Below are 25,417 nucleotides of genomic sequence, written 5' to 3' on the forward strand. Positions count from 1 at the left end.
GTGTGTTTCCATTTTTTATAATACTACTATCATCTTTGTGCAAGAACAATTTAAAGTTGAACCAATTTGCATTTTCTCCAGGATTGTATATAAATGCAAACTTTTCTGCACAATACCAACACTGAGTTCTATGTTTCATATATTCTCAAACTAGTATGAAATGCTGCTATAAAGTTGCTTCTCTATATACTGTATTATCGGAGCAAAGTTGTGCATTTTTCCATGTCTTCTTGTGAAAACCGTTCCTTCTTTTTCAAATGGGAATTTAAATGCCAACCTTACAGGTAAAATTAGATGGGGAAAATTTGATTTACTAATATCCTCTTATGGAGAGCTGTCCTTTTTGGAAAATGGGAGTTTGTAGTCAAGGGCAAATATAAGAAGAGCTCTTTTTGAGACTAGGGATAATTTTATTAATTAAGAAGGAGGAGGGATGGTGGGGGTGCCAGGATGGCTCGGTTGGTTAAGCGTTTGACTTCAGCTCAGATCACGATCTCATGGTTCCTGAGTTCCAGTGCCGCATCAAGCTCTCTGCTGTCAGCACAGAGCTCCTTTGGATTTTTGGTCTCTCTCTCTCTCTGTCCCTACCTCACTCTTCCATGCTCTCTTTCTCTCTCAAAAATAAACATTAAAAAAAAAAAAAAAGGATGGGGGACAGTAAAGGAAAAGCAAGAAAGAAGGGTGTAATCAGAAAATAATGAAAGGTCAGCACTCCACATTTTGACATCTGCTCTCTCTGTAACTTACTCAGATCTTAAATACTTTTAAAAACTCATGAAGTGCACAATATGAATAGGTAGATCAGTTGTAGACATTAAGATTGAAGAAGTAAAAGATGAGAAGAAGAAAGAAAAAATAGCTTACCAATAAAATACAGAAGACAGAGAGAAGCAAAACTGTGTGTGTGGGGTGCACAATAAAATTCCCAGAAGTTGTTTTTATTTTTTAAGTAATATCCACTTTCCCAACGTGGGGCTTGAACTCACAACCCTGAGATTAAGAATTGCACATTCCACTGACTGAGCCAGTCAGGTGCTCCACTCAGAGTGTTTGTTTGTTTGACATTTATTTATTTATTTTGAGGGAGAGAGAAAGAGAGAGAGAGAGAGAGAGAGAGGCTGAGAGAGAGAGAGAGAGAGAGAGAGAGAGAGAGAATCCCAAGTAGGCTCTGCATTGACAGCACAGAGCTTGACGCAGGGCTCAAACTCATGAAAGGTGAGATCATGAGATCATCACCTGAGCCAAAACCAAGAGTTAGATGCTTATCCAACTGAGCCATCCAGGCACCCTGAAAGTCTTTTGATATCAGAGCAACTGGGTTTAAGATTTGGGTCAGATTTAGCCTGAGTTTAGGTACCCTGACAGCTGCCTGGATTATACATATTTATACTATTTAAAATAGTAAGCCTTTGGGGCACCTGGGTGGCTCAGTTAGTTAAGCATCCAACTTCCACTCAGGTCATGATCTCACAGTTTGTGAGTTTGAGCCCTACATCAGGCTTGCTGCTGTCAGCGCAAAGCCCACTTTGGATCCTCTGTCCCCCTCTCTCTGCCCCTTCCCTGCTGGTTCTCTCTCTCTATCTCAAAATAAATAAATAAACTTAAAAAATTAAAATAATAAGCCTTTAATAGTGTGTCACATTTAGTTCTTCCTGTCATTTCAAAATGTTTTTATTCTTGTAGTATGAAAAAAAAATCTTGTGTTTAATGGCTTCCTCTCTTTTATTTATTTATTTATTTATTTATTTATTTATTTATTTATTTATTTAGAGTGCAGGGGAAGGACAGAGGGAGAGAGAAAATCTTAAGCAGGCTCCGTGCTCAGCAAGAGCCTGATGTAGGACTCAATCCCATGACTGTGGGATCATGCTCTGAGCTGAAATCAAGAGTCGGACACTTAACTGACTGAGCCACCCAGGTGCCCCCTTCCTCTTTTTTTAAATATCTGCTAATTTATCTTCCACCCACAAAAGGGATACATATGTTATTCTGTTTCCTTTGGGTTTTATATTTTATATTCTGGTTTCTTGCAGATTTATAACTTACATGCTTCTTTCGAACTCATTGTAATTTATGGATATGGCTATGGTGACAACAATCTAAGTTAATTCTTTTTCAGATCATTGAAACAAGTAATTTAAGTCTCTATTGTATTACTTCTGGTTTGTAATAAAATAAGTGATTATAAAGGTTTGAATCCATAATTGGCCAGTGTTTGAAATCCCCATGTTATAAACATCATGCACTAGAGCTTTTGTAATCAACTTTAAGCCTGATCTAATCATTATAATCTTTTAAGAATTTTTTCAGAGACTTTTGAAAGAACAATTTGACATTTTTGCCCCCTTTCCAATGAGTTTTACTATCACTCAGAATATGTCAGGGATTTAAGTTGGTAACAAGAATCACAAAATTTAGAGTTGGGAAGTATAATAGGGATGACCTCATGCAACTTTGTGATTTAAAGGTGAGAAAACAGAGGCCAAGAGAACTTCAATTACCTTCCCAAAGTCACAGCTAATTAAAAGCTGACCTGGGACTTGGACTCATGTCTCTGACCATCTCAAAATATACAATAATAAAAAAAGGAACTGCTTTTAACTTTCACTATCCTTTTACTTTAAATCTCCTTACCTTTATATTTATGCTAATTCACACAAAAATAATCTCACCTTCCCTTTTGAGGACTTTAAACCAGTAGGTCAAAACTTCAAAAGAGGAAAAGAGTGGAAGTTTGCCCCCTGCAGGTCAAAAGAAGAAGTCTTTTAGGTTTTTTTCCAGGGTAAAGCTCTGATGACTCTTACAAAGCAAAAAGTGTGTTTTAAAGCACTTCCTTGGGAGAGTACCTGTCAAGATAGCATAGGAAAACTTTTATCATGGGGATGCTGCCTTCGTTCTCATCACTGTTACTGTGACAAGTTTCTACAGTATTCCTCTTCCAATAGTATGTGGTGCTATCATAGAACACTGAACAGTATGAACCCATAATTAGAAGGCCATGAAAATGCTTCTTAGCAACTGAAAACAAATCTCTTTTTCTGTTGGAATTTCCTACTCACTGCTAAGAAATATCTGAGTGGGCAACAATATCCTATAATGATTTTGGGACAACTGGATAACCATCTAGAAAAAGTTCTTTTAGAGTCTTGTATCTTCTACTAAAATAAGTCCCTGATGGATTAATATTTAAATGTGAAAGATGAACAAAACCATAACATTACTAGAAGTCTGTACAGGTGATTGTAACATAACTTTGGAGTAGGGAAGAGCTTTGTAAACATAACATCAAAGGAAGAAGATTAAAGGAAAATACAGTCATTTTACAAACATTAAAAATATTTTTAAAAACGAGGCACCTGGGTGGCTCAGTTGGTTGAGCGTCCAACTCTTGATTTCGGCTCAGGTCATAATCTCATGGCTTGTGGGATCATGCCCCGGGTCAGACTCTGCACTGACAGTGCAGAGCCTGCTTGGGATTCTCTCTCCCCCTCTCTCTGTCCCTTCCCATGTTTACGCATGCTCTCTCTCAAAATAAATAAACATTTAAACATATGTAAAGAAAATCACTGTTCTTAAAGATTATTTAAGATTGAGATTACATTGTCCCACAAATTAGTCAAACAAAATTTTAATAATAATATCCACTGTCAATATGGCTGTGGAAATGACACTTTAATTTGCAGAGCCTTTTGAAAGAACAATTTGGCAAAATTATGTAACAAATGCTAAAATGTCCACCTGTTGACCCAATATCTATCTCTAAGAATTGATCCAAAGGATATAATCATGAATAAGAGGTAAGATTCAGTACAAACACATTTTTTATAGCCTTGCTTATCATAATACCCAAACTGAATTGACTGATAGGATATGGGTTAAAGAAATTATAGTAGGTTATCGTGCTGGGATAACATGATGCCGTTGCAGTTCTTTTACTGAACTCTATTTAATGGTATTGGGGGAAATTCTTTTTTTTTAAATAATTTTTCTAATGTTTATTTATTTTTGAGGGAGAGACAGAGACAGAGCATGAGCAGGGGAGAGGCAGAGGGAGAGGGAGACACAGAATCTGAAACAGGCTCCAGGCTCTGAACTGTCAGCACACAGCCCGACGTGGGACTTGAACTCATGAACTGTGAGATCATGACCTGAACCCAAGTCAGGAGCTTAGCCAACTGAGCCACCCAGGTGCCCCTTGGGGTGGGGGGGATTCTTAATATATTACTTTACTTGACAGAAGTATTTAGTGTATTTACTAAATACACAGCAGTGTATTTAGTCTGAGCCCACTATTGATTAGAAAAAACATACATATACATCCATGTACACATAAGGGGCCTTAGAAAACTGTACACCAAATATTAATAATGGTTACTTTTGTGTGTGGGGGGAAAAAAGATTAAGAGTTTACTCTAAAGATGTTCTTGAAGAATAATGGAAATAATTAAAAGGTAAATGTGTTTAAAAAACAAAACAAAAGAACCTTCCAGGATGGAAATGTGAATGCAGAAAAGGAGATCCATAGTTACAGACAAAAAGAATGGGGTCTGGCTATGAGAAGAGAAATAAAAGTACTTAGGAAGAACAGAGGTGCCAGAACATGCAGTAAAATTTGTCAGGGACACACTCAGGTGTGAAGTGATTGCTGGTACAACATGATCTAAGAGCCTGGAAGTGAGGCCACAAAACAGCCCAGGCAAATCAGCATGCTTGCTGCTTGCACGACATGGTCTCTGTTATCCCAGGAGTCAATCTAAAATACTTTAAAAGTTCTCTAGTTTCAGTTTTTTAAAAAATATTCTCTAGTTTAAATACAGTCTAAGCTGTCTAAAAAGCTCCATAAAAATATATTGCTGAAAGGTCACAGGGTGAAAACTCATTTAAAAGTAACAAAGAAACTAGGGTTTTTAGAATGGCTCATTAAAACAGTATTTCAAAATGTTTGAAGGTATATCACAATGTTTTACATATAGAAGATAGAGCTAACCAAAATCTATTTATTTTCACCTCTTATTTTTTAATTATTTGTTAAAAACATGTGTTTAGTTGGGGCACCAGGGTGGCTCAGTTGGCTAAGCATCTGACTTCGGCTCAGGTCATGATCTCACAGTTTGTGGGTTTGAGCCCCCTATCCAGTTCTGTACTGACAGCTCGGAGCCTGAAGCCTGCTTTGGATTCTGTGTCTCCCTCTCTCTCTGCCCCTCCCCTGCTCATGCTCTGTCTCTCTCTCTCTCTCTCTCTCTCTCAAAAATAAATATTAAAAGAGAAAAACCGAAGAACTTATTTATTCTCTCTCTCTCTCCCTCCCCAAGGCCGGGCTCAAACTCACAACCATGGACCATGTGCTCGAGTCCCATGCTCCAATGACTGAGACAGCTAGGCACCTCTGATTTTGACCCTATAATGAATAATTTGCTCCCATTTTACCTTTACTCTATCAAAATAGACTGATATTCAGCTATATGTAGAATTTGTATATTTGTGTTTGTTATTTGTATACCCATTAGCTTCTGGAGAAGCAATATTCAAACTTTGATCAGATGCCCCAGTATATGCATATTTATTTCTCTCTCTATATATGTCCTCCCAAACTAATATACACAAATTATATAACAGAAAGAAAAAAGTTAAAATTACAAAAATAAAATAAGCAGGAGAAATTCTAATATATTCCTCTTGCAGCAATTGTACCTTCCTGTCTGTGCAGTTTTGCTTCTTCAGAGACCACTGACTGCCATTAGGGTCTCTCAAGACCTGATACCAGGATATACCTCTAAATAGTTTGTACCTTGGGCAAAACACTTAGCCTCTGTGTCTCAGTTTATTTGTATTGTTATTTATCATTTCTATCATTATCTTCATTTTAGTTTATTTGTAAAGTGAAGATAATAATAGAGCCTGCCTCACAGAAGTGCCATGAAGATCAAGTGAGCCAGTGCCTACAAAGTGCTTCCCATCATGCCTATGCTTGGCATGAAGAAGTGGTCTTTAATGGTAGATAAGATCTGTGATCAATATTCTGCAAGGCACGATCCTTCTTTAGATGATTGCTGAATTAAAGTTGATTACTGGTATTTTAGGAATTCAAGTTGTTTCATATAAAATAATACATGGCAATTTGTTCTTTTTTAATTCTTCCTTATCTCTCTGCTCTTTTCTGACATTATCTCCTCAGCCTGAAGCTAAGTGCATGAGTTTTCATATTTTTGCAAAGTTGCAAACTGTGCATTTCCCCTGAACATGTGGATTCAGTAGCCCCAAGGAAGGATAGCAATTACTTTGTATTAAAAATACCATCTCTTCATAGTCTATTTACATTATAGTAGCAATGATCAATTCTGGCTGCACATTATAATCATATGGGAAGGTTTAAAAACCCACATATCTAGGCCCCAATTCCAGAGCTTCTGATTCAATTTGTCTAAAGGCTCCCCAGGTGATACTACAGTGTAGTCAGGGATTGAGGAACACTGAGCAAGGAAAAAAAATCATCATTTTATGTCAATGATTCTCAGTCTTGCTATATACTCCAGTCACCTGGGGAGCTCTTAAAAATACCAATGCCCGGAGCCCTGACCTCTGACTAATTAAATAAATATCTATGGATGTGGTCAGGACATTAACAGTCATAAAAGGTCCCCAGTTGATTCTTATTTGAAGCCAACGCTGAGAACTATTGCTCTATGTAAACAAAATACTAAAGTAAAGTAGGTGGCAATCACAATAAGAACTTGACATCATGACTTGTAACAGATGACACATGCATACTCCAAGGTAGGCTGATCCAAGGGTGTTGTGGTCTACAATCACCTGTTGCTCACTCCTGAGTCATCCTAGCTTGCACTTGACTTTGCTTCCTGAGGCCAGCAAAGCCATGTGGGAGAGAGTAGTCCTGCTCTCTTAGAAGTGGCCTACCAGGGTCAGTAACTATTTAAAAGGGTAAAGCACTACACCAAACCTACTATTATTAATTTTTATCATTATTATCCTTAACTGCCTGGGTTCTTCTCTCCTCCAGTCACCTTGAGAAGTGAAATACTTCTTGCCTAGTACTCTCCTTTCCTATTGCTCTTATCTCCAAAGTAGGCACGCTGACCCTTTGTGGTCTGGACGTTATATCTAATCACCATAAGGAGAGTCAGGGAGGAAGGGGCACAAAGGAGAATCATTAAAATTTTAAGGCCAGGAAAGAAACAGAAATCTCACAAAATTGCTTTATAACAATGATCCAAATGCTTATTTCCCTAGATATTTGCATGCAGTTGAGTTACATTATCATAATACATATTTAATTTAAACCTTAAAGTCACTTTAAGAATACATTTTACAGATAAACAGATTTAAAAGAGGTTAAGTGACCTGCCCAAGGTCACATAGGGGGCAAAGTCAGATTATGAAAAAGATCTTCTAGTTTTAAGTCTAACGCTTATTTCACCACACTACAAGTGCATCCTGGAAGCTGATAGGTACTTCCCCTTTAGCATTCTTTTATCATGAAAGGGAGAGCCTTTAGCTGGTCCCTGGGGACTGATCTGTTGCTTCCAGAACAGATATGGTTAAGTTCTGGGGGGTTAACAAATATCACAAAGTGGGTGATTGTGGTTATTAGATGTCACTGTTGGAGAGATATCTCCCAAATCAGCAAGTTAACATTCAAAGGTGCCATAGGATGCTGCCACCAGAAAGCTGGTCTGAAATGGAATTGAGTAAAAAGAAAGTAGTGTTTACTTAATTAACCTAACACCTGAATAGAGTATGACAACAGAAGTGAGCAACCTTCTTGGATCATGGTGGGTGTCCAGCATTGTCCTGAAGAGAGGGTGTCTGGCTAGTGCTGCATCAGAGGAGTCCCTTGGTTTCAATTCCAGCCTCAACAAACAATGTTCCTAGCTTCCCAGAGACTTTTAGACACAGGAGGAAACAATTCTTGGTTCAGTTTATATGAGTATTCTGTTTTTTCTAATAGTCATGTTACAAATATAAATGCAAAATCAGCATCTTGGTTTCCACAATTCTCTGAATTTGGTTAGCACAAGAGTTAATTCCTCTGATGATGATCTCCTCTTGTTATCCTGAGGAAAGTTTGTGGGCCTGGAAGGCTATGCTCATGGAAACCCTGTTATTTGGTGACTGTAAGGCATTGCCTCTCTGAGAGACCGTGAACTGCTTTCCCCCTCACTAAATAAAGCCATTTATTGTCGAACAATGGCATGAACTAGTGAGCCAGAGGACTACCCCAAAACTTACATGACTCATTAATGGTTTTGAAAAGTTCCAGAGAATGACTCTAATGTTATACTGGTCTGTGCTTTACATAGGAAAGTCATCCTTTGTAAAGTTTGGCCATTTAGGTCAGCATCTTTAAAAAAAAAAAGACACAATGCAGATTTCTGTTATGAAAATTTAGAAGGGTTTGTGAAAGAGATTCCTCTCCTGGGTTACTTCCTTTACCATGCTTTCTGTGGACTCTATGTGCTGTTGTGTTACGTGTAGTTTCATCCAATTCTTCTCTGAATTGTTTCAGCTGTCATTCTATAATCGGTTCTGACATCTTCATTTCTAATGTGTGTTTTTTTTCAAAAGCTCCAATCTAAATGATTTAACTTGTTTAAAAACATTAATTTTCATCTGCTTTATAGCTAGAGTATTTTTCTGGTAAGTTCTCATGGTCTGTTAAAATTATTTAATCTATTTAAATCTTTTTTCTTATACTAAGGTCATTTGAGGTTAAATAGCTAAGGTCATTTGAGGCTAAATGTCTTTTTTCCCTCATGTCCAAATTACATGGACTTTTGTGGATCCAAACATAGGAGAGATTTCTTATGGAGATGGGGATGGACCAGGGTCAGTTTCTCAGCTTCATGGCCCATGGTCTCTCTCCTGTTATAATGAAGGACCAAAAATATAGCCTTTTTGTGTAACCCTTCTCTATTTGTCAAAGCGAAGTCTAGTTGGCAAGATTTTCCACCTTTAGCTCTGTGTTTCCTAGAAGTCTACAGACCTTCCACAGAGGAAGATCTTTTCCTCTTGAGTCTGCTGGCCACCCAGCCTAACACAAAATGACACTGCTTTACCATTCCGAATGTAAGTTTTCCCTCTCCTTTATTCCAAATGTTTTTGTCCTGCTCTATACTTCTTTCCAACATTTTCCCCTCTTAGACCATGGCTCAGTCCTCCTGGAAAGAAGCATGTGCTGAATAGTTCTGATACCCTTCAGAGCTTAGAGCACTACAGCACTAATCAATTCTCTTGCATCCACAGAAACACATAGAAGTGGGGTTGTTTTTGGTTTTTGTTGTTGCTTTGCACTCATCCAGAATGCGATGCCCATTCTCAAATCTGTTCATCCATACATACTTCCTTTCCGGTAGAGTCCTTTCAACAGTTTTAGGGAATATAGCTCACAATGACTTGTCAGTAACCCCTTCATTCTTGCTGCTTCCCACTTCCGTTCTGCTGATCCTGCATCCATTCAGCGTTGAGGTAGGCAGGTACACCTGCCCATATTCTGGTATTTGTAGGGCTTCCTTTGCTAGAATTTCTTGAAGATTATTTTTTGAAGAGCTAGTGAACCCCTGGTCCAGAAAGAGTTATTTATCATTAGGAAGACTGGCTATAATGTGATGTAAGATAACTGCAAACCTCTTTGTAGTCTATAATTTTAAAGAAGCAGATTGGTCTCAAAGATGTCAACACTTCTTTGGTCTCTTGAAAAATGTCTACCTGCTTATGCACAGGGTTTCTTAGAAAACTCACTTATTTAAATGAATCAAGTTTATGTGTGGGATGGGACTCAGTCTGCAAGGACAGAACAGTTCCTTGAGTAATTACAACTTAAAAGCACTCCTTAAAAAAAATGGAAAAATAGCAGATAAACCACACAACAGTAAAAAGTTTTTTATAATCTGGAAACAAAATGAACTTACAAAATCTATATTAAAATGAGACTTCTAGGGGCGCCTGGGGGGGCTCAGTCGGCTGAACGTCCGACTTTGGCTCAGGTCATGATCTCACGGTTTGTGAGTTCCAGCTCCGCAATGGGTTATGTGCTGACAGCTCAGAGCCTGGAGCCTGCTTCAGATTCTGTGTCTCCCTCTCTCTCTGCCCCTCCGCTTCTCATGGTCTGTCTCTCCCTTTCTCTCTGCCCCTCCGCTTCTCATGGTCTGTCTCTCCCTTTCTCTCAAAAATAAACATAAAAAAAATAAATAAATAAAATGAGACTTCTACTTTCAAACGAAAGTATTTATAACAAAATTTTACTAAATATTTAATCATACTAATACATACAAATACCAACTTCACAAATCTATTATATAAAGTGAGCTAAGAATCTGCATTAATATTAGTGGTGCTCATAATTTTCATAATACTTTAACAAAAACTAAGTGTTGGGCGCCTGGGTGGCTCAGTGGTTGGGTGTCCGACTTCGGCTCAGGTCACGATCTCACAGTCTGTGAGCTTGGGCCCCACATCGGGCTCTGTGTTAACAGCTCAGAGCCTGGAGCCTGCTTTGGATTGTGTCTCCCTCTCTCTCTGCCCCTCTCCTGCTCATGCTTTGTCTCTATCTCAAAAATAAATTAAAAAAAAATTAAAAAAATTAAAAAAAAAACAAAAAACAAAACCCCACTAAGTGTTAATGGTATACAGGAGAGTAAAAGTATTGATACCTACACAAGTAAAATAACACACTTTATTTTAAAAAACAGTTCAACACTTAATGTTATTTTAACTTTGAAGACAGTATATATAACTAGAATGATGATCTGTGCAAAGTTTTCATGTGATCACATTTAAGACAACCATTAAACCAAAAATTATATTCTTTTACCTAAGTAGAGGATAACCAAATTATACTTTCTAATATATTTAAATTATCCCTATAAACTAGACATTCTCTTTTCTTGTTTTGTTATTGTTACTTTACAGAAAAAGCTTCCTATCACAGTTAATACTTAGAAATACATTTTGGAGCAGATAAAATCTTAGTGTAAATTCCTGCTCTACTACCTACTAGCTGTAAGATTTTGGGCAAGTTTCTTAACATTATTAAGCTCATTTCCTCCTTTATACAATGGAGAAAATGTTTCAAAGATTGAGGTAATATGTGTTATGGGCTGAATTGTGTCCCCCTCAATTCATTTGTTGAAGTCCTAGTCCCCAGTACTTCAGAATGTGACTGTATTGGAGGCAGGCTTTTTAAAGAGGTAATTAAATTAAGATGAGGTCATTAGGGAGGTCATTAGTGTCCTTACAAGAAGAGGAAATTAGGACACAGATACAGAGGGAAGACATGAAGACACAGGGAGAAGACATCCATCTACAAGTGAAGGAGAGAGGCCTCGGAGGAAACCAACTCTGCCCACACCTTGATCTCAGACTTCTAGTCCCCCGATTTGGGAGATAATAAATTTCTGTTGTTTAAGCCTCCTAATGTGTGCTATTTTGTTATGCCAACCCTACCAAATTAATACAATATGTAAAGAATTTAGAATAGTGCCTGGAACATGGTAGGTAATTAATAATTTAATTACTATATTATTTCCCCAGAGCTCTTCTAATGTTCAACTCCACGCATAATTTGGTTCTTACAATGTTCGATTTATGGCTAAGTAGCAATAGAGCTCTGCGATGGGCTCTCAGCATCCCTGCACTTTCTTGCTGAGTTTGAGCTCTCTTGGTTTTGTTTTTTGTTTTGTTTGTTGAGCTCTCTTTTTCCAGGTCATTTCTCAGGGATGTGTTTCCAGTGAGTCACCTTCAATGATGAATATCTCACTCCAGACAAAGAACAGGCTTATTTCTGCTTACTGTAAAAGTTGTGAATTGCCTAAGTTAGGTGTTCCTCTCCTATAACACAACACATTGTATATGCAGGCATTCATCATGGGCTTTTATGGTACCCCTGTGGGACTTGGAAAGACAGAGGATCAACATGAAGCTCTGCCTACTATACAACCATTTGTTTCCAACCCAGAAGTCTCATGTCTCCTGCCAGTATCCCATGGAATTTTAGTTGTTAGCTTGTAAACAGGGCAAAATCTCAGACCCTGCCAGTTCTTGACAGTTTTGGCTGAGAAAGCCATGGTTTCCTGGAAAAGATGAGGGACCCAATGGGCTGGGTTGAGAGAGATAAGTCTTCCTGAGATCCAAGAGTAAATGTTTTCACCTAAGTAGTTGGAAAGGGGAAGGGGAATATAAGTTCCCACTGTCACACTGTACCCCCACTCTTAAATTATGTTTGGAGGATAAGCAGTGTGAAGTAAGATTAAAACAAACCAGTCAAATCATGTATTGGTTGTTGTTCCCTCGCCTCAGGGTGGGAAAAGAAACAATATTAATATAACAAGGCAGCATCCCCCACGGCTCTAGCCAAGAAGAAATTTGGCTGTGGCTGCTAAGTCAAGGGGTCCTCAAAGCGGAAACAAATGCTGCCAGCAATGAGTAACTAAAACTTTGAGCAGATCAAAATTGTAGGTTTGTTGAGCACAAGTTGGGCAGCTGATCAAAACCAAAATTAAATGCAAAGCATTGCTTACTGGCACAGAACCATTCTCTCCCTCTGCACTTCTTGGTAACTCCTTCACCCTGACCTTAGCTGCTTTAAGGAAAAAGCCAAGTGTGGTGGGGAAACTTGGGGGAAGAAAGTGGCTCTGTTAGATACAGGTGCCCAAGTTCCCATTCTAGGGGAAATTGGTATTAGGCATAGGGTGGTCAAAGGTACCAAGGGCTGTAGGACACTGAGGAGGTACAGTGCTATATGGAGGGCAAAAAGAAAGATCCCCAGTTTGGGTGTTCCCCAGATACTGGGAAGTGCCCAGGAAAGAAGTTGACATCAACACTGAAGACAAGGGCCAAGAAAGAAAAAAAGAGCCTCCTTGGATGCAGGGGGATAACAATCTCTTGGCAACTGTTAAAGACCCTAATGTGCCAGTGTTAAACTTCTTTGTCCATGTTCCCATAGGGGGAAAAAGTGACTAAAGTCCAAACTAAGATTAGAATAAATTTGTATGAAAATATATAACATGCTTATATTACAAATGGTCATAAAGTGCCAGAGGACATTTTCCCATTCAGGGTATTACTGCATGTAGAGAAATGAGACAAACGTCCTGCCATCTACTACCACGCCCTAACCTACCCTAATCCTTTGGCAGGTTGGGATTTAGTGTGAGTGCCTCAATGTTCTGATGTCCCAAATGTTCACTAGATAGATGATGGTTCTTGTGGTTAAGTTAGAAGCCTGTGTCAATGATCAGTAGCTCTGACTGTGGCTATTATCTTCTTCTACCAGTAAAAGTGGCTGATAAACCTGAACAAAATTCAGAACTTTGTTTGCCAAGTAGTTTCTCAAGATTATTTAGACAGAGTAATAGCACTTAATTCCTCTGAGAGCCAAACAAACAAAAGTTGTCTCCTTAATAAGACTCTTATTCAGTATTGGAGGCAGTTCATAATGCTATCAATGGCAGCTTCTAGATGTGAAAATGTACAAACACAGGAACCAGGACAACCTAGTTTCAATCTGACTGATTTTATACTTCTATTAATGTTTGAGTAGCCTTGGATTTCACCGTGTATAGCAATAAGGCTGCAACCACTGAGTGACACTACCTATGTGACTTAATCAAATCACATAATGGTTATTCAAATTAGGTTTCACAACAAATCTTTAAGTACAGTGACCTCGCCCTGTTGGGATGTGCTTGTATGTGGGGAAAATGGGCCACAGTAGGTCTCTCCATTAGGGATTGGGGATGTGTTTTGGCCATCTATTACCTCCTGTAATTTTGTCAGTGACATTGAAGATTAACAACTCAGTCAAAGCTTCCTGGCATGGGTCATAATGTATGACACATTGGTCTTACAGTACATTCATGCTAATAAAAAGACATCCCTCCCTTGGAATTTAAAATTGACTAAATTCAAGACCCTAGGGGGCATCACTGAGATCAATACTACAGACCAGTTTCATCCTGCTGCTCAGAGTCTGACAGTAGCCTTAATTAACTGCTATATGAAACTAATTAAATAGATTTGGTATTGACTAAACAACCTGTCAGATTAATTGGACTAGCCAAGAGAGTGGCATTCTTACATGAAAATTCAAGTTTGGCCAAGAGCACGTCAGGTTAAGGAGTGAGTATTTGGAAGAGGCCATCCATTATGGGCTCTGAGTGACACTGCATATTTCTGGGTATGCCATGAATACAAGGACCTGACCTATCTTTACCCAGTCCATGTCTCTGGCTTGTATTTACACTGAACAACCTTGAGGCATGAGGTAACAACTCCCCCTGGACACAGAACAGGATTGTTTCTGTTGACTATAAAAGCAGTGGAAGTCCCATATTCAGTGTTCCTTTTCTGTAACACAACCCACTGTGTGTGGGTTCCATCACTGTGTGTGTGCTGGCTTCCATCACTGATACAAACCAACAGGAAGCCCTGGATACCACTTTTGCTTGTGAATAATAAAAGTGCTTTGTCTCTGGCCCAGGTGTCTCATGTATCCTGTAGCATCCCATGAAATAGTAACAGGCTCACCTGTTAGCCTGTAAGTCTGGTGAAATCTCAGACCCTGAAGTTGTTGACAGACATCAGTAATTTTCTTCTTGGTAATAGCTGGCATTTTAGGCACTATGACTTGGCTACTAGGAAATTTATTATTAGCAAGATACATTATAAAAGATTATTTTCCAAAGACTTAGCCAATAACACTACAAAAATAAAAAGCCCTCTGTTTCCTGTGAATTTGTCTGTGTGTGTCCAAGTCCAGTAATAATTTCACTGTCTGTCTGAAGTACCAAAAGCACTAAATCCAAAGCTCGGCGCCACGCCTCAGTCTTTGGTGTAACAATGTCATAAATGCTTGGAATCTGTTCCAGTTTATTTGAAATGCCTGAATTAAAAATTCCACTATTTAGTTTACTGTATTCATTCAAGATGTAAGATGAAGGAGAGCCAGAGTCTGTGGCACTTTGTAGATGTTGTTGAATGACTGTGCTGGCTCCCAATTCTGATGAGCAATTGGCAGTGTTATACATGAGAGCTGAAAGGTATTTGTGCCATCCATTTGCCAGGCATTTCAGCACAGTTGATCTGTATAGTGCCAGAGAGGAGGCCAGCCAAGAGGAAGTATTATGAAGCCATCCTGAACAGACGTGGTTTCTTTTACTCAGTGATTGCTCTGCAAGAATTTGAAGATGGCTAAGACACAAAAATTCAACTGCGCCACCTCCAAGAAAGACCTTTTGCTCTCTTAGAGCATAATACAGACGATAGGCACAAGTCCAGAACCTGTCTTCTCTGGCTTGCATCTGTGCAGGGAGTGGGCTAGTGAGCACTACTGTAACCAAATTAATTCCTTCTGTTTTTATCAAGATTGTCAGTATGTTGATCCTATCTATGACATCTGAGGGAATACTTCTCCAGAAGGTCACACAGACCCCACTGCCCACACAGTTTTCATTCACTTGTGTAATGTAGGCCACCTGTACTGCTCCTGAAGCTTCCGCGAAAGCCTGCATCACACTGCTGTTCACTGAGCCAATTACCAACCGCTTACTGTGCATGCACTTTTCAATTAAATCTTCAGACACATTTCCTTGTACCAGGACAAGGTTCACATTGAACTTGATTAATACCTGTAATACATAATCTGTCCATTGTTCTTCTGAGCTGTCTTGTTGAACCTTCATGCTTTCTAATAGCGTGTTAATATTTGCAGCCTTATTAAATCCCAGGTGGCGATAATTCTCTGTGAGGTCACCCTCAATGAGAATAATCTGGACAGGCTGATTCTGCAATTCCTTGATCAGAGAAGTATTAGATATTGATACAACAGTGATATATCCTGGGCAGACACAAGAAAAAGTTTCAGGTACACCGGGTAAACAGCAAGTGAAGATTCTTGAAATGTCGAACATAAATGGTATTGTACAGTTGCCTTGTCGCACACTTGCATTCTGAAATTGTAGTCGAACTGCTGCATCTACTAATTTCATGCTGTTGTGATCTCCATGACTCAAACCCATCTCCAACTCTACCAAATCATTACATCTGTAAGTACGGGGAGTAGCTGCACCATGTTGTTCTAGAAATCCCTCTGGTTTGTTTATCCACCGATTACTATCTGTCCTATTAAAATGCCTACTGTGGATTAGTATTGACTTTCTACAGCGGCTGTCGGCGAGCAGACTCTTTTTCAGAGTTTGAGGATTCTGTAATGTGTTTTTATTTGCTTCATCTTCAGCCTGAGGTCTAAAGAGTTTAGGTGATCTAACAGGTATCCCAGAAAGGTTGTAAATGGTCAATGATGGAGAGGCAACATCCTTGAGATCATGCGCCTTCTGTAAACCAGTATCTGAAGGGATCTGTAGAAAAGGACACAAACTGACACCACATGTTTCAAGTCCAGAAAATGTCTTTGTGCTGTCTATATGGTCAAATATATTGTGGATATGTACTTGAAGGGAAACTACCTCTTCAATGCAAGAGTTCAAGCCTTCTGACATTACAGACACTATTAATGAAATGGGGACACCCAAATGAAGACATTCTTCAGCGGCACTGCTCCATGCACCGACAAGAAACAAAAGGGTACTGGTTCCAGTTTTATAGGTGTTATTTTGTGTTTGAACTGCTTCATTGAGAAGCTGTCCCACTGCACTGGTTAAATCCAAACTTTCAAGAAGTCTTACTACTGAACTGATTAATATACTTTCATGACGCTCTTCATCAACAATAAATTTAGATGATTTTACTGGGCCTAGGAAGGTTCTTCCTGTTCCTGAAAATGATGAAAGTTGCTGAAGTCCCACATGCCTTCTTTTATTTATGACCCTGCAAGCCATCACCATGAATCATCATCTGCAAATAAAATAAAAACTTGGAACTTTATTCAGTGTACTTCATGGTTATAATTGCTCATAAAAGAAAAATCCGATATAGTCCCTGCCTTTGAGGAGTTTCTATATATAGTTTCCATTAAATATGGTCAGTGCAATGTTACTGTATTATAATGATATTGCGATAAAGGTATGGGCATGTGGGTAAGAAACACTTCATTCAATCATGCAGGTAATAATCCTGGTAGTGTTTCCAGAAGAAGCAATGCCTGAAATGAGTCCTGAAGAACAATCCAAAAGAGCAAATTGAAGGAGGTGGTAGTAAATGCACATGTATGTGAAAAAACAGTGTATTTGGGCGATACAAGTTTAGTTTCACAGGAATATAAAGAAAGTAGTGAGAAATGGAAGATGAAGCTCTAGAAGAGAAACAGGTTGGAGCATGAAGGGCATCATGTGCCATGTCAAACCCGACCCAATAATGGGAATCAATCACTGAAGTGTTTTAAGTAAGGAAGATTAATAAACAGTTTGATGTCGAGTTTGCAAGCTTGCGCTCTCAATCTAGAAGTCTGGGCTTGAACTTGGCTCTAATGCTTACCAGCTGTGTAGACTTCATCAAATGATTTAACTACTCTATCCTGCTTTTGCATCTGGAGACTGAGGAAAATAGCACAATCTACTTCTTAGGGTTATTATAAGGAGTAAACGAGTACAGTGCTTACAACAGTGCCTGGCACATAATCCCTTCTGAGTACCACCGCTACTACTACTAGTGTTTTGGAAATAGCACCACTCTGATAACAGCAGAGAATGAACTGGATGGGTGCCTGACTGGAGGCAGAGAGGCCAGCTAAGAATCATCTACAGTTATCTAGATAAGGAATGTGGAAGAGGGATGCAGGTGAGAAGATGGACTTGGTTATTGGTTAGAATGTAATGGGGAAAAATACTACTTAAAGAGAAGTTCAAGAGCTATTAGGCTTTTTCCACATAATATTTCAAAATCTACATCTAAGACTAGTAAGAACTTACAAGAGAAAAACTTTCTCCCAGTAAAAAGAATTTTTTAACAAATACCCCCAATTGAAAAGCTGTCTATAATAAAATGACCTGTCTTATGAAATATGAGCTGTCAGTTAAAGCACTAGAACTGAAATTGTAAATAATATAAACTTCTCTTCTAATTCTAAGACTTTGTAATTCTTTGAGTGATATTTTTTATCTCAATCCTTTAAATCCAAAATATCTAAAAGAAAACAATTCAGAGTTTTCCTTTTCATCTGATAAATTTGTTTCTTTCTTTTCTCTTTTCTTCAGAAGGTTTTTAAAATGATGTATGGCAATTAGGGTGATTTATTTATTTAATTATTCTTTTTTTTAACGCTTATTCATTTTTGAAAGAGAGAGAGCGCAAGCAGGGGTAGGGCAGGAAGAGAGGAAGACACAGAATCTGAAGCAGGCTCCACGCTCTGAGCTGTCAGCACAGAGCCTGATGCAGGGCTCGAAGCCAAAACTGCGAGATCATGATCTGAGCCAAAGTCAGACACTTAACCAGTTGAGCCACCCAGGTGCCTTGGCAATTAGGATGACTTAAATTTTGTTTTTTCATGTTTATTTATTTTTGAGAGAGAGAGAGAGAGAGAGAGACAGAGTGCAAGCAGGGGAGGGGAGACACAGAATTCGAAGCAGGCTCCAGGCTCTGAGCTGCAGCAAGAGCCCTACATGGGGCTTGAATTCACAAGCCATGAGATCATGACTTGAGCTGAAGTCGGACGCTTAACTGACTGGGCCACCCAGGTGCCCCAGATAAATTTGTTTCTAGAATACCTAGATTCATCCTTGAAGCTGAGGAACACTACCATTTGAGATACCTTAAGATCAGGAGGAAGCCATAACACAACTATTCCTCAAGACTAGCTTCCTATAAGCTTTCAAGGACTAGAGAAAAGTGAGCACAGCCTAGGAAAATGTTCAATGAGTTGTCTGAAATCAGGTACAAATGCTCTTTTGTGAAAATTTCAATTCTGTAAAATAAAAATAAAACTCTTGATACACTCAGACATATCCCTAGACAGCATAAAAATATATTCTAGGACTCCAATACTCTAATCCTGAGACCCATGATATCTTACAATGATCTGATCTTAGCATGTTTTTGCTGTCTTTCACCCCTCACCCCCATATTATCAATTCTCGACTTACTCAGTTTAAATTCTAAATTCCTATTTGTCAATTACAATCACTCCCTTGCACATATACCCTCAAAATCCTTATCCCTCTTTAGGTTCATCTACTCACCTTGCAAAGTCACAAAGCCTGATGAAATCCAACTCTCTTGTCTACTCCATGCTTACCCTGGTACAGCTGAAATAAACAGAAAAACACACACAACCATACTGGTGTCATTTCAAACCTCAAGTGGCCCTTAGTATTGCCTGAAAATCTACTTTCCTAGTTCACTTATCTTTTTATAAAAGATTATCATTTACTGGGTTCTATTTTTAAAAGTTTTGCCTACCCTTGACTACAAAAGATATTCTTCTATACTTCTTCTAAAAATGTTATGGTTTTAATCTTTTTTTTTTAAATGAGGTGAACACATAACATAAACCATTTTAAAATGTACAATTCAGTGGCACTTAGTACACTCACAGTGTTGTACAATCACTACCTTTATCTAGTTCTAAAACATTTCCCTCACCCCAAAAGAAAACCCTTAAAGCCATTAAACATTCTCTTCCTGTTCTCTCCTCCAGCCTCTAGCAACCAATCTGCTTTATGTCTCTATGGATTTACCTATTCTGGATATTTCATGTAAATAGAATCACACAATGCTCTTTCACTGAGCATAACGTTTTTGAGGTTTATCCACACTGTATTATGTATCAGTACTTCATTCCCTTTAGGGCGGAGTAATATTCTATTGCATGTATATATCATCTTGTTTATTTATCTGCTGATAAATATTTGAATTGTTTCTACCTTTTGACTATTGTGAATTTGTGCTGTTATCAACATTTGTGTACAAGTATTTGAATATCTGTTTTCAATTACTTTGGGTATACACCTAGGAGTGGTCACATGGTAATTTTATGTTTAACCTTCTGAGGAACCACCAAACTGTCTTCTATAGCAGCTAAACCATTTTACTTTCTCACCAGCAAGAAATTTCTCCACATCCCTGCTGTATTGATTTCCTAGGGCACCTACACTAAATTACCAAAAACAGGGTGGCTTAAAACAATACATTTTTATTCTCTCATGGTTCTGGAGTCCAGAAGAAATCAAGGTGTCTGCAGGGCCATGATCCTTCTGAAGGCTCTCGAAAAATCTCTTCCAGCTTCGAGTTGCCTCCTGGAGGTCCGTGGCTTTTGGTAACAAAACTTGAATATCTGCTTCTCTTTCACATGGCTTTCTTAAAAAGACACAAGTCATTGTATTTAGGGTCCACCCTAATCTACTATGACCTCATCTTAACTAACAAGTTCTATAAAGACCCCATTTCTAAATAAAATCACATTCTGAGATTCTGGGTAGACATAAATTTTGAAGGAACACCATTCAACCCAGTAGGCTTACCAATACAAATCTTCCTTTTTTTTTTGTTTTGTTATTGTTTTTAAATAGACATCTTAGTGGATATGAAGCGATATTTCATTGTGATATTGACTTGCATTTCTCTAATGATGTTGAGCATCTTTTCATTTACCAGTTGGCCATTTACATTTTTTCTTCGGAGAAATATTTATTCAAATCTTTTGCCCGTTTTAAAATTGGGCTCTCTTTTTGTTGTTGAATTGTAAAAGTTCTTTATATATTCTGGAAATTAGAACCTTATCAGAATACAACTTACAGACATTTTCTCTCTGTATGTTGTATTTTCTACTTTTTTGATAAGGTACTTTGATGCATAAAAGTTTTCCATTTTAATGAAGCCTAATTTGTCTATTTTTTCTTTGTTGCTCATGCTCTTGGTGTCATATTTAAGAATCTACTGCCAAATCCAAAGTCACAAAGATCTGACCCAGTGTTTTCCTCAAAGAATTTTATAGTTTTATGTCTTATATTATGTTAATTGATACATCTGATTTTTCTATATGGGGTGAAGTAGGGGACCAACTTCATTCTTTTGCACTGGATGTCAAATTGTCCCAGCACCATTTATTGAAAGACTATTCTTTCACCATTGAGTGGTTTTGGCATCTTTGTCAAAAATCAATTGGCAATAGACTTTTGGGTTTATTTGTGGACTTTCAATCTTATCTCATTGGTCTATATGTCCATCCTTATGCCAGGACCACACTTTTTTGATTATTATAGCTTTGTGGCAAGTTTTGAAGCAAGGGAGTGTGAAACTCCAACTCTGCTCTTTTTGTTTTAGCTTTTACATTTATGTTTGCAATTCATCTTAAACTGATTTTTTGTAAATGGTGTGAGGTAGGGGTCATTTTGTTCCTTCCTGGATATCCAGTTGCTCTAGAATAATTTGTTGAAAAGACAAGCTTAAAATGACTGGCTTTTTTGCTTGTTTCTAATTTCTAACATGTTTTGAGAGCTTATTAAGTATGAGGTACTTTACATGCACTATGTAATATAGTTCTCACAATATAATGAGGTGCAAAAAGCCTATGAAAATGAAAAATTGTTAAGTAACTTACAAAATCTCACAGCTAGTAAGTAATAGATTATGAACTAAAACCCAGATTTGTCTAAAACCAAAGTCCCATGTTATTAACTACCATACAATACTACCTTCTGGCTGCCCCTCTACCCAACATGATAGCAATTCACCCTCTCTTCTGTAGAATCTTCTATTGCATTTCCCACTTCCAAACCTTATTGCCTTCTTCTAAATTTTTTTTTAACGTTTATTTATTTTTGAGAGAGAGAGAGACAGAGACAGAGCATGAGCAGGGGAGGGGCAGAGAGAGAGGGAGACACAGAATCTGAAGCAGGCTCCAGGCTTTGAGCTGTCAGCACAGAGCCCGATGCGGGGCTTGAACTCACAAACCGTGAGATCATGACCTGAGCCGAAGTCGGACGCTCAACTGACTAAGCCACCCAGGCGCCCCTTATTGCCTTCTTCTAAACCTGTTCATACCCTTAATATGGCTATGCCCTTTCTTCTCTAAGCATCAGAGTCTCTGTTATGGTTTCCTCTCTATAAATTTTTTTAACAATCCGCCTTTTTTTTTTTTCTTAAATATTTATTTATTTTTGAGAGTGAGAGAGAAAGCATGAGCAGGGGAGGGGCAGAGAGAGAGTGGGGCAGAGGATCCGAAGCAGGCTCTGCACTGACAGCAGAGGGCCTGATATGGGGCTTGAACTCCCGACCCTTGAGATCATGACCTGAGCTGCTTAACCAACTGAGCCACTCAGGTGCCCCCTCTATACTATGTTTAAATCACAAGATATTACTATATGAATGGAAAAGCTACAGAGAATTTAGAACAAAAGGAAAAAAGCCATGGGCTATCTCAAAGTTACTCAAGCTTTCAAAGTCTGTATTTAATTTATGTGAAAAAGGTTTTCCCAGAGAAGACACGAAATTACTAAAACTAATCTACAGACAAAAAGTTACATAAAACTGATCTAAAAAATATTCAATTATTTCAACTGATCTAAAAAATATTCAATTATTTCACTTATATGTAAAATAAAAAAAAAAAAAAAAACCCACAAAGCAGAAACTGATCCATAAATACAGAGAACAAACTGGTGGTTGCTGGAGGGAAGGGAATGGTTAAAAAGGGGTGAAGAGGAGTGGGAGGTACAGGTTCCCAATTATAGAAGGAATAAGTCACAGGGATGAAAGTATAACATAAAGAATATAGTCAATGGTATTGTAATAGTGTTGTATGGCAACAGATGGTAGCTCCACTTGTGATAAGCATAGCATAACATACAGAGCTGTGGAATCACTATGTTGTACACCTGAAACTAATGTAACACTGTGTGTCAATTCTACTCAATAAAATATGAATAAACAAATAAATAAATATTCAAGAGAAATGCTGTTTCAGCATTTGAAGACTATTCTGTTTCAGCAGCAATTAAAAAAAAAAAAAAAAGCCAGTCTTATCATTCCTAAGGTTAGAAAAGCTCCTAAGTAATTATTTTAGAGAGATTAGTTAATCAGCATAAAATAAAAATCCTTCATCTTCTAAAAAGTGGAGTATAAAAAGGCAAAGACAGTGAAGTGGATGGTGAAATACATAATTCCAAAGATAAAAACACCTCTGGTAACTATTCTTGGCATTGAATTGACACACTCTGATTCTTGTTCTGAGATACATCAGCACCAGTGTTTTCCACAAACAGCTGTTTTATTATTGAGATCCTTAACAACTTTACTTGTCAGCTTAATGTTTCTTGAACATTTTAAAGCTGTCATAGAAGCATTCATACTACTTCACTGGGTTTTGACATCAAAAGCAGCTTTCTTTTCCTCTTATCATGTCTAGTCCTGTATACCAATTTGTTTTAGAATACTAAGACATGCAATGCTTTTTAGGAGTTGAATTTTTAAAAATACTATTATTTTCTGACAGGTATGATTAGCTTTTGTCATCATCAAAATCAATAGTTTGCGTATCTCATCTATTCCTAATATAGCAGTCTAATCATATGATTCCATTACTTAAAAAACCTTCAACTTCGAACATAAAGGCCTTTGCTCCTTTGTCTCACACAGGACTCCTTTTAAACAATTAACTCAGATCCTTTCACTTCTCTGCTCAAAATCCTGCAATGCCTTCCCATTTCACCAGGAATGAAAATTAAGGTCTTTAAGCCCTAATAATCTGCACCCCTCCTTCTTACCCCTCTGTTTCCTACTACACTATCCCTTGAGCACTTGGCTCTGGCCTCCTTTCTGTTCCTGGAACATGCAAGGCATGCTCCTTAACTTATAATTTCTGTTCTAGTTGCTCCCACTTTCTGGGATGCTCTTCCCTGGGAAATCTATTGCCTTGCCACCTCTAAGTATTTACTCAAATTTCCCCTTTTCAACGAGGCCCACGCTTGGGCACCCTATTTAACACCACAAGCTCTTCCTTTCTAAGTGTAGAATTCCCTTTAACTGTTTGGATGAACTTTAACTACTTGGATTCCTGTTAACTGCTCTACTTCCTTTTTTTCCATAACATTTATCACCTTATAAAATAGTACACAGTTTACATATCTATTATTATTTCTCAGCTATCTCCCTCTGTTGAAATCTAATTCCCAGGAGGATAATTTTAGTCACTGAGGTATCCCACATAACAAAAATATTGTCTGACATACTGCAGACACTCAAGAAGTATCTGGTGAGCAAATGAAGAAATGGCTTTCACCATATTTGCTAAATCTTAACTTTTAAGTACAAAACTGAAAAGATTAAACAGATGGCGCTGTCAGTATTCCCCCACCACAAATTTAAGTTTCAATCACCTTTAGAGTTGATGTGATTCCTATATGGCACTATCTTAGTTGAGATCCCATAATTCCAAAACGGTACCTCCTTCACATGGTTGTCAGAATTATCTTTGAAAAGCACAAACCTAATCAAAGCACTCCATTGCCTAAAAACATCTGTTTATCTTATAAAATAAAATCTTTACTCCCTAGCTTGACATAGGTGTCCCATAATTGGACCTCAATGTAATTTATGACTCATTTTCCCCCCTTCCATATAAACCCTATGATCTTGCCACACGAGAAGACACATTTATTTTCATTTTTACACATGCTATATTCAGATTTGAATATCCTACCCTTTCTTCACTTTGGCAAATGCTGTGTATCTTTCATGACCCAAGGCAAATGCCACATTTTGAATATAACCTTCTCCAATGCACCAGGAAGGAACAGTGCCTCTTTCCTGTGCTCAAGCACTTTCTACACACACCTACTGAAGCACTTAGCACCCTGAATTTCAAATTCTGTATTTGTGTCTGTGCCTTTCTCCCCGACTAATCTGTGGGTTGCTTTTATTCTTCTTTATACTCTACATTCAGTTCCTTTCAAACTCACCCAATAGTTGGCACAGTACATGTGGAAAGTATTAAATAATTATAGATTTACTTAAGAGTGCCAATGGATTTAATATTTTCTTAGATTAATTATTATTACCATTATTGTTTTATAATACAATTACATTAATAACAGCTATTTTTCAAGACTAAGTACTTCCTACCCAAAACCTAGAAATTGTAATCTGAGCCTATAATTAAAAAATCATTTTCACTAGAAGTTAATTTCCCAAATATAAGAACCTAAATCATAAAGTGATATAAAAGCAGGTTAATATATTACTTCAGCCTTTTAATTGCCATGAGATCAAACTTTATCTAGGTTAGAATCTGGTTCTATATGTTTGGTCACTATTTATTTCTGGGTCTCAGAAATCCTGAAAATATTAGTAGAAAAGATGCAGTAAATGTCCTTGAAAGTGATCAAAAGTAACTTTCCCAGTGAGACCAATGGCCTGAAAAATCAATACACAGTTAACCCTTAAACACTGAGAGTTAGGGGCCCCAACCAATCAGTGCACAACTGAAAATCCGAATATAACTCTTAACTCACCT

General features: G+C 37.9%; 1 protein-coding gene across 5 annotated transcripts in view; it reads right to left on the minus strand.

Annotated features, from left to right (window-relative positions):
* BBS12 (Bardet-Biedl syndrome 12) overlaps positions 1-25,417 on the minus strand; it is a 57,227-nt gene that overhangs the window by 30,137 nt on the left and 1,673 nt on the right. For 2 of the 5 annotated variants that reach the window (XR_006295467.1, XR_006295466.1), the window contains exon 2: positions 19,146-19,211. Coding sequence is in view for 2 of the 5 variants with exons in the window: in XM_043568945.1 (XP_043424880.1) it covers positions 14,715-16,856 (2,142 nt within the window). In the remaining 3 variants the exon portion in view is untranslated. Of the gene's footprint in view, positions 1-10,676; positions 16,867-19,145; positions 19,212-20,078; positions 20,263-25,417 lie in introns of those variants that run through there. The other 3 variants (XM_043568945.1, XM_043568954.1, XR_006295468.1) reach the window with 3 other exon arrangements.

This window comes from Prionailurus bengalensis, chromosome B1 (genome assembly GCF_016509475.1).
Source record: "Prionailurus bengalensis isolate Pbe53 chromosome B1, Fcat_Pben_1.1_paternal_pri, whole genome shotgun sequence".
Classification (NCBI taxonomy): Eukaryota; Metazoa; Chordata; class Mammalia; order Carnivora; family Felidae; genus Prionailurus; species Prionailurus bengalensis.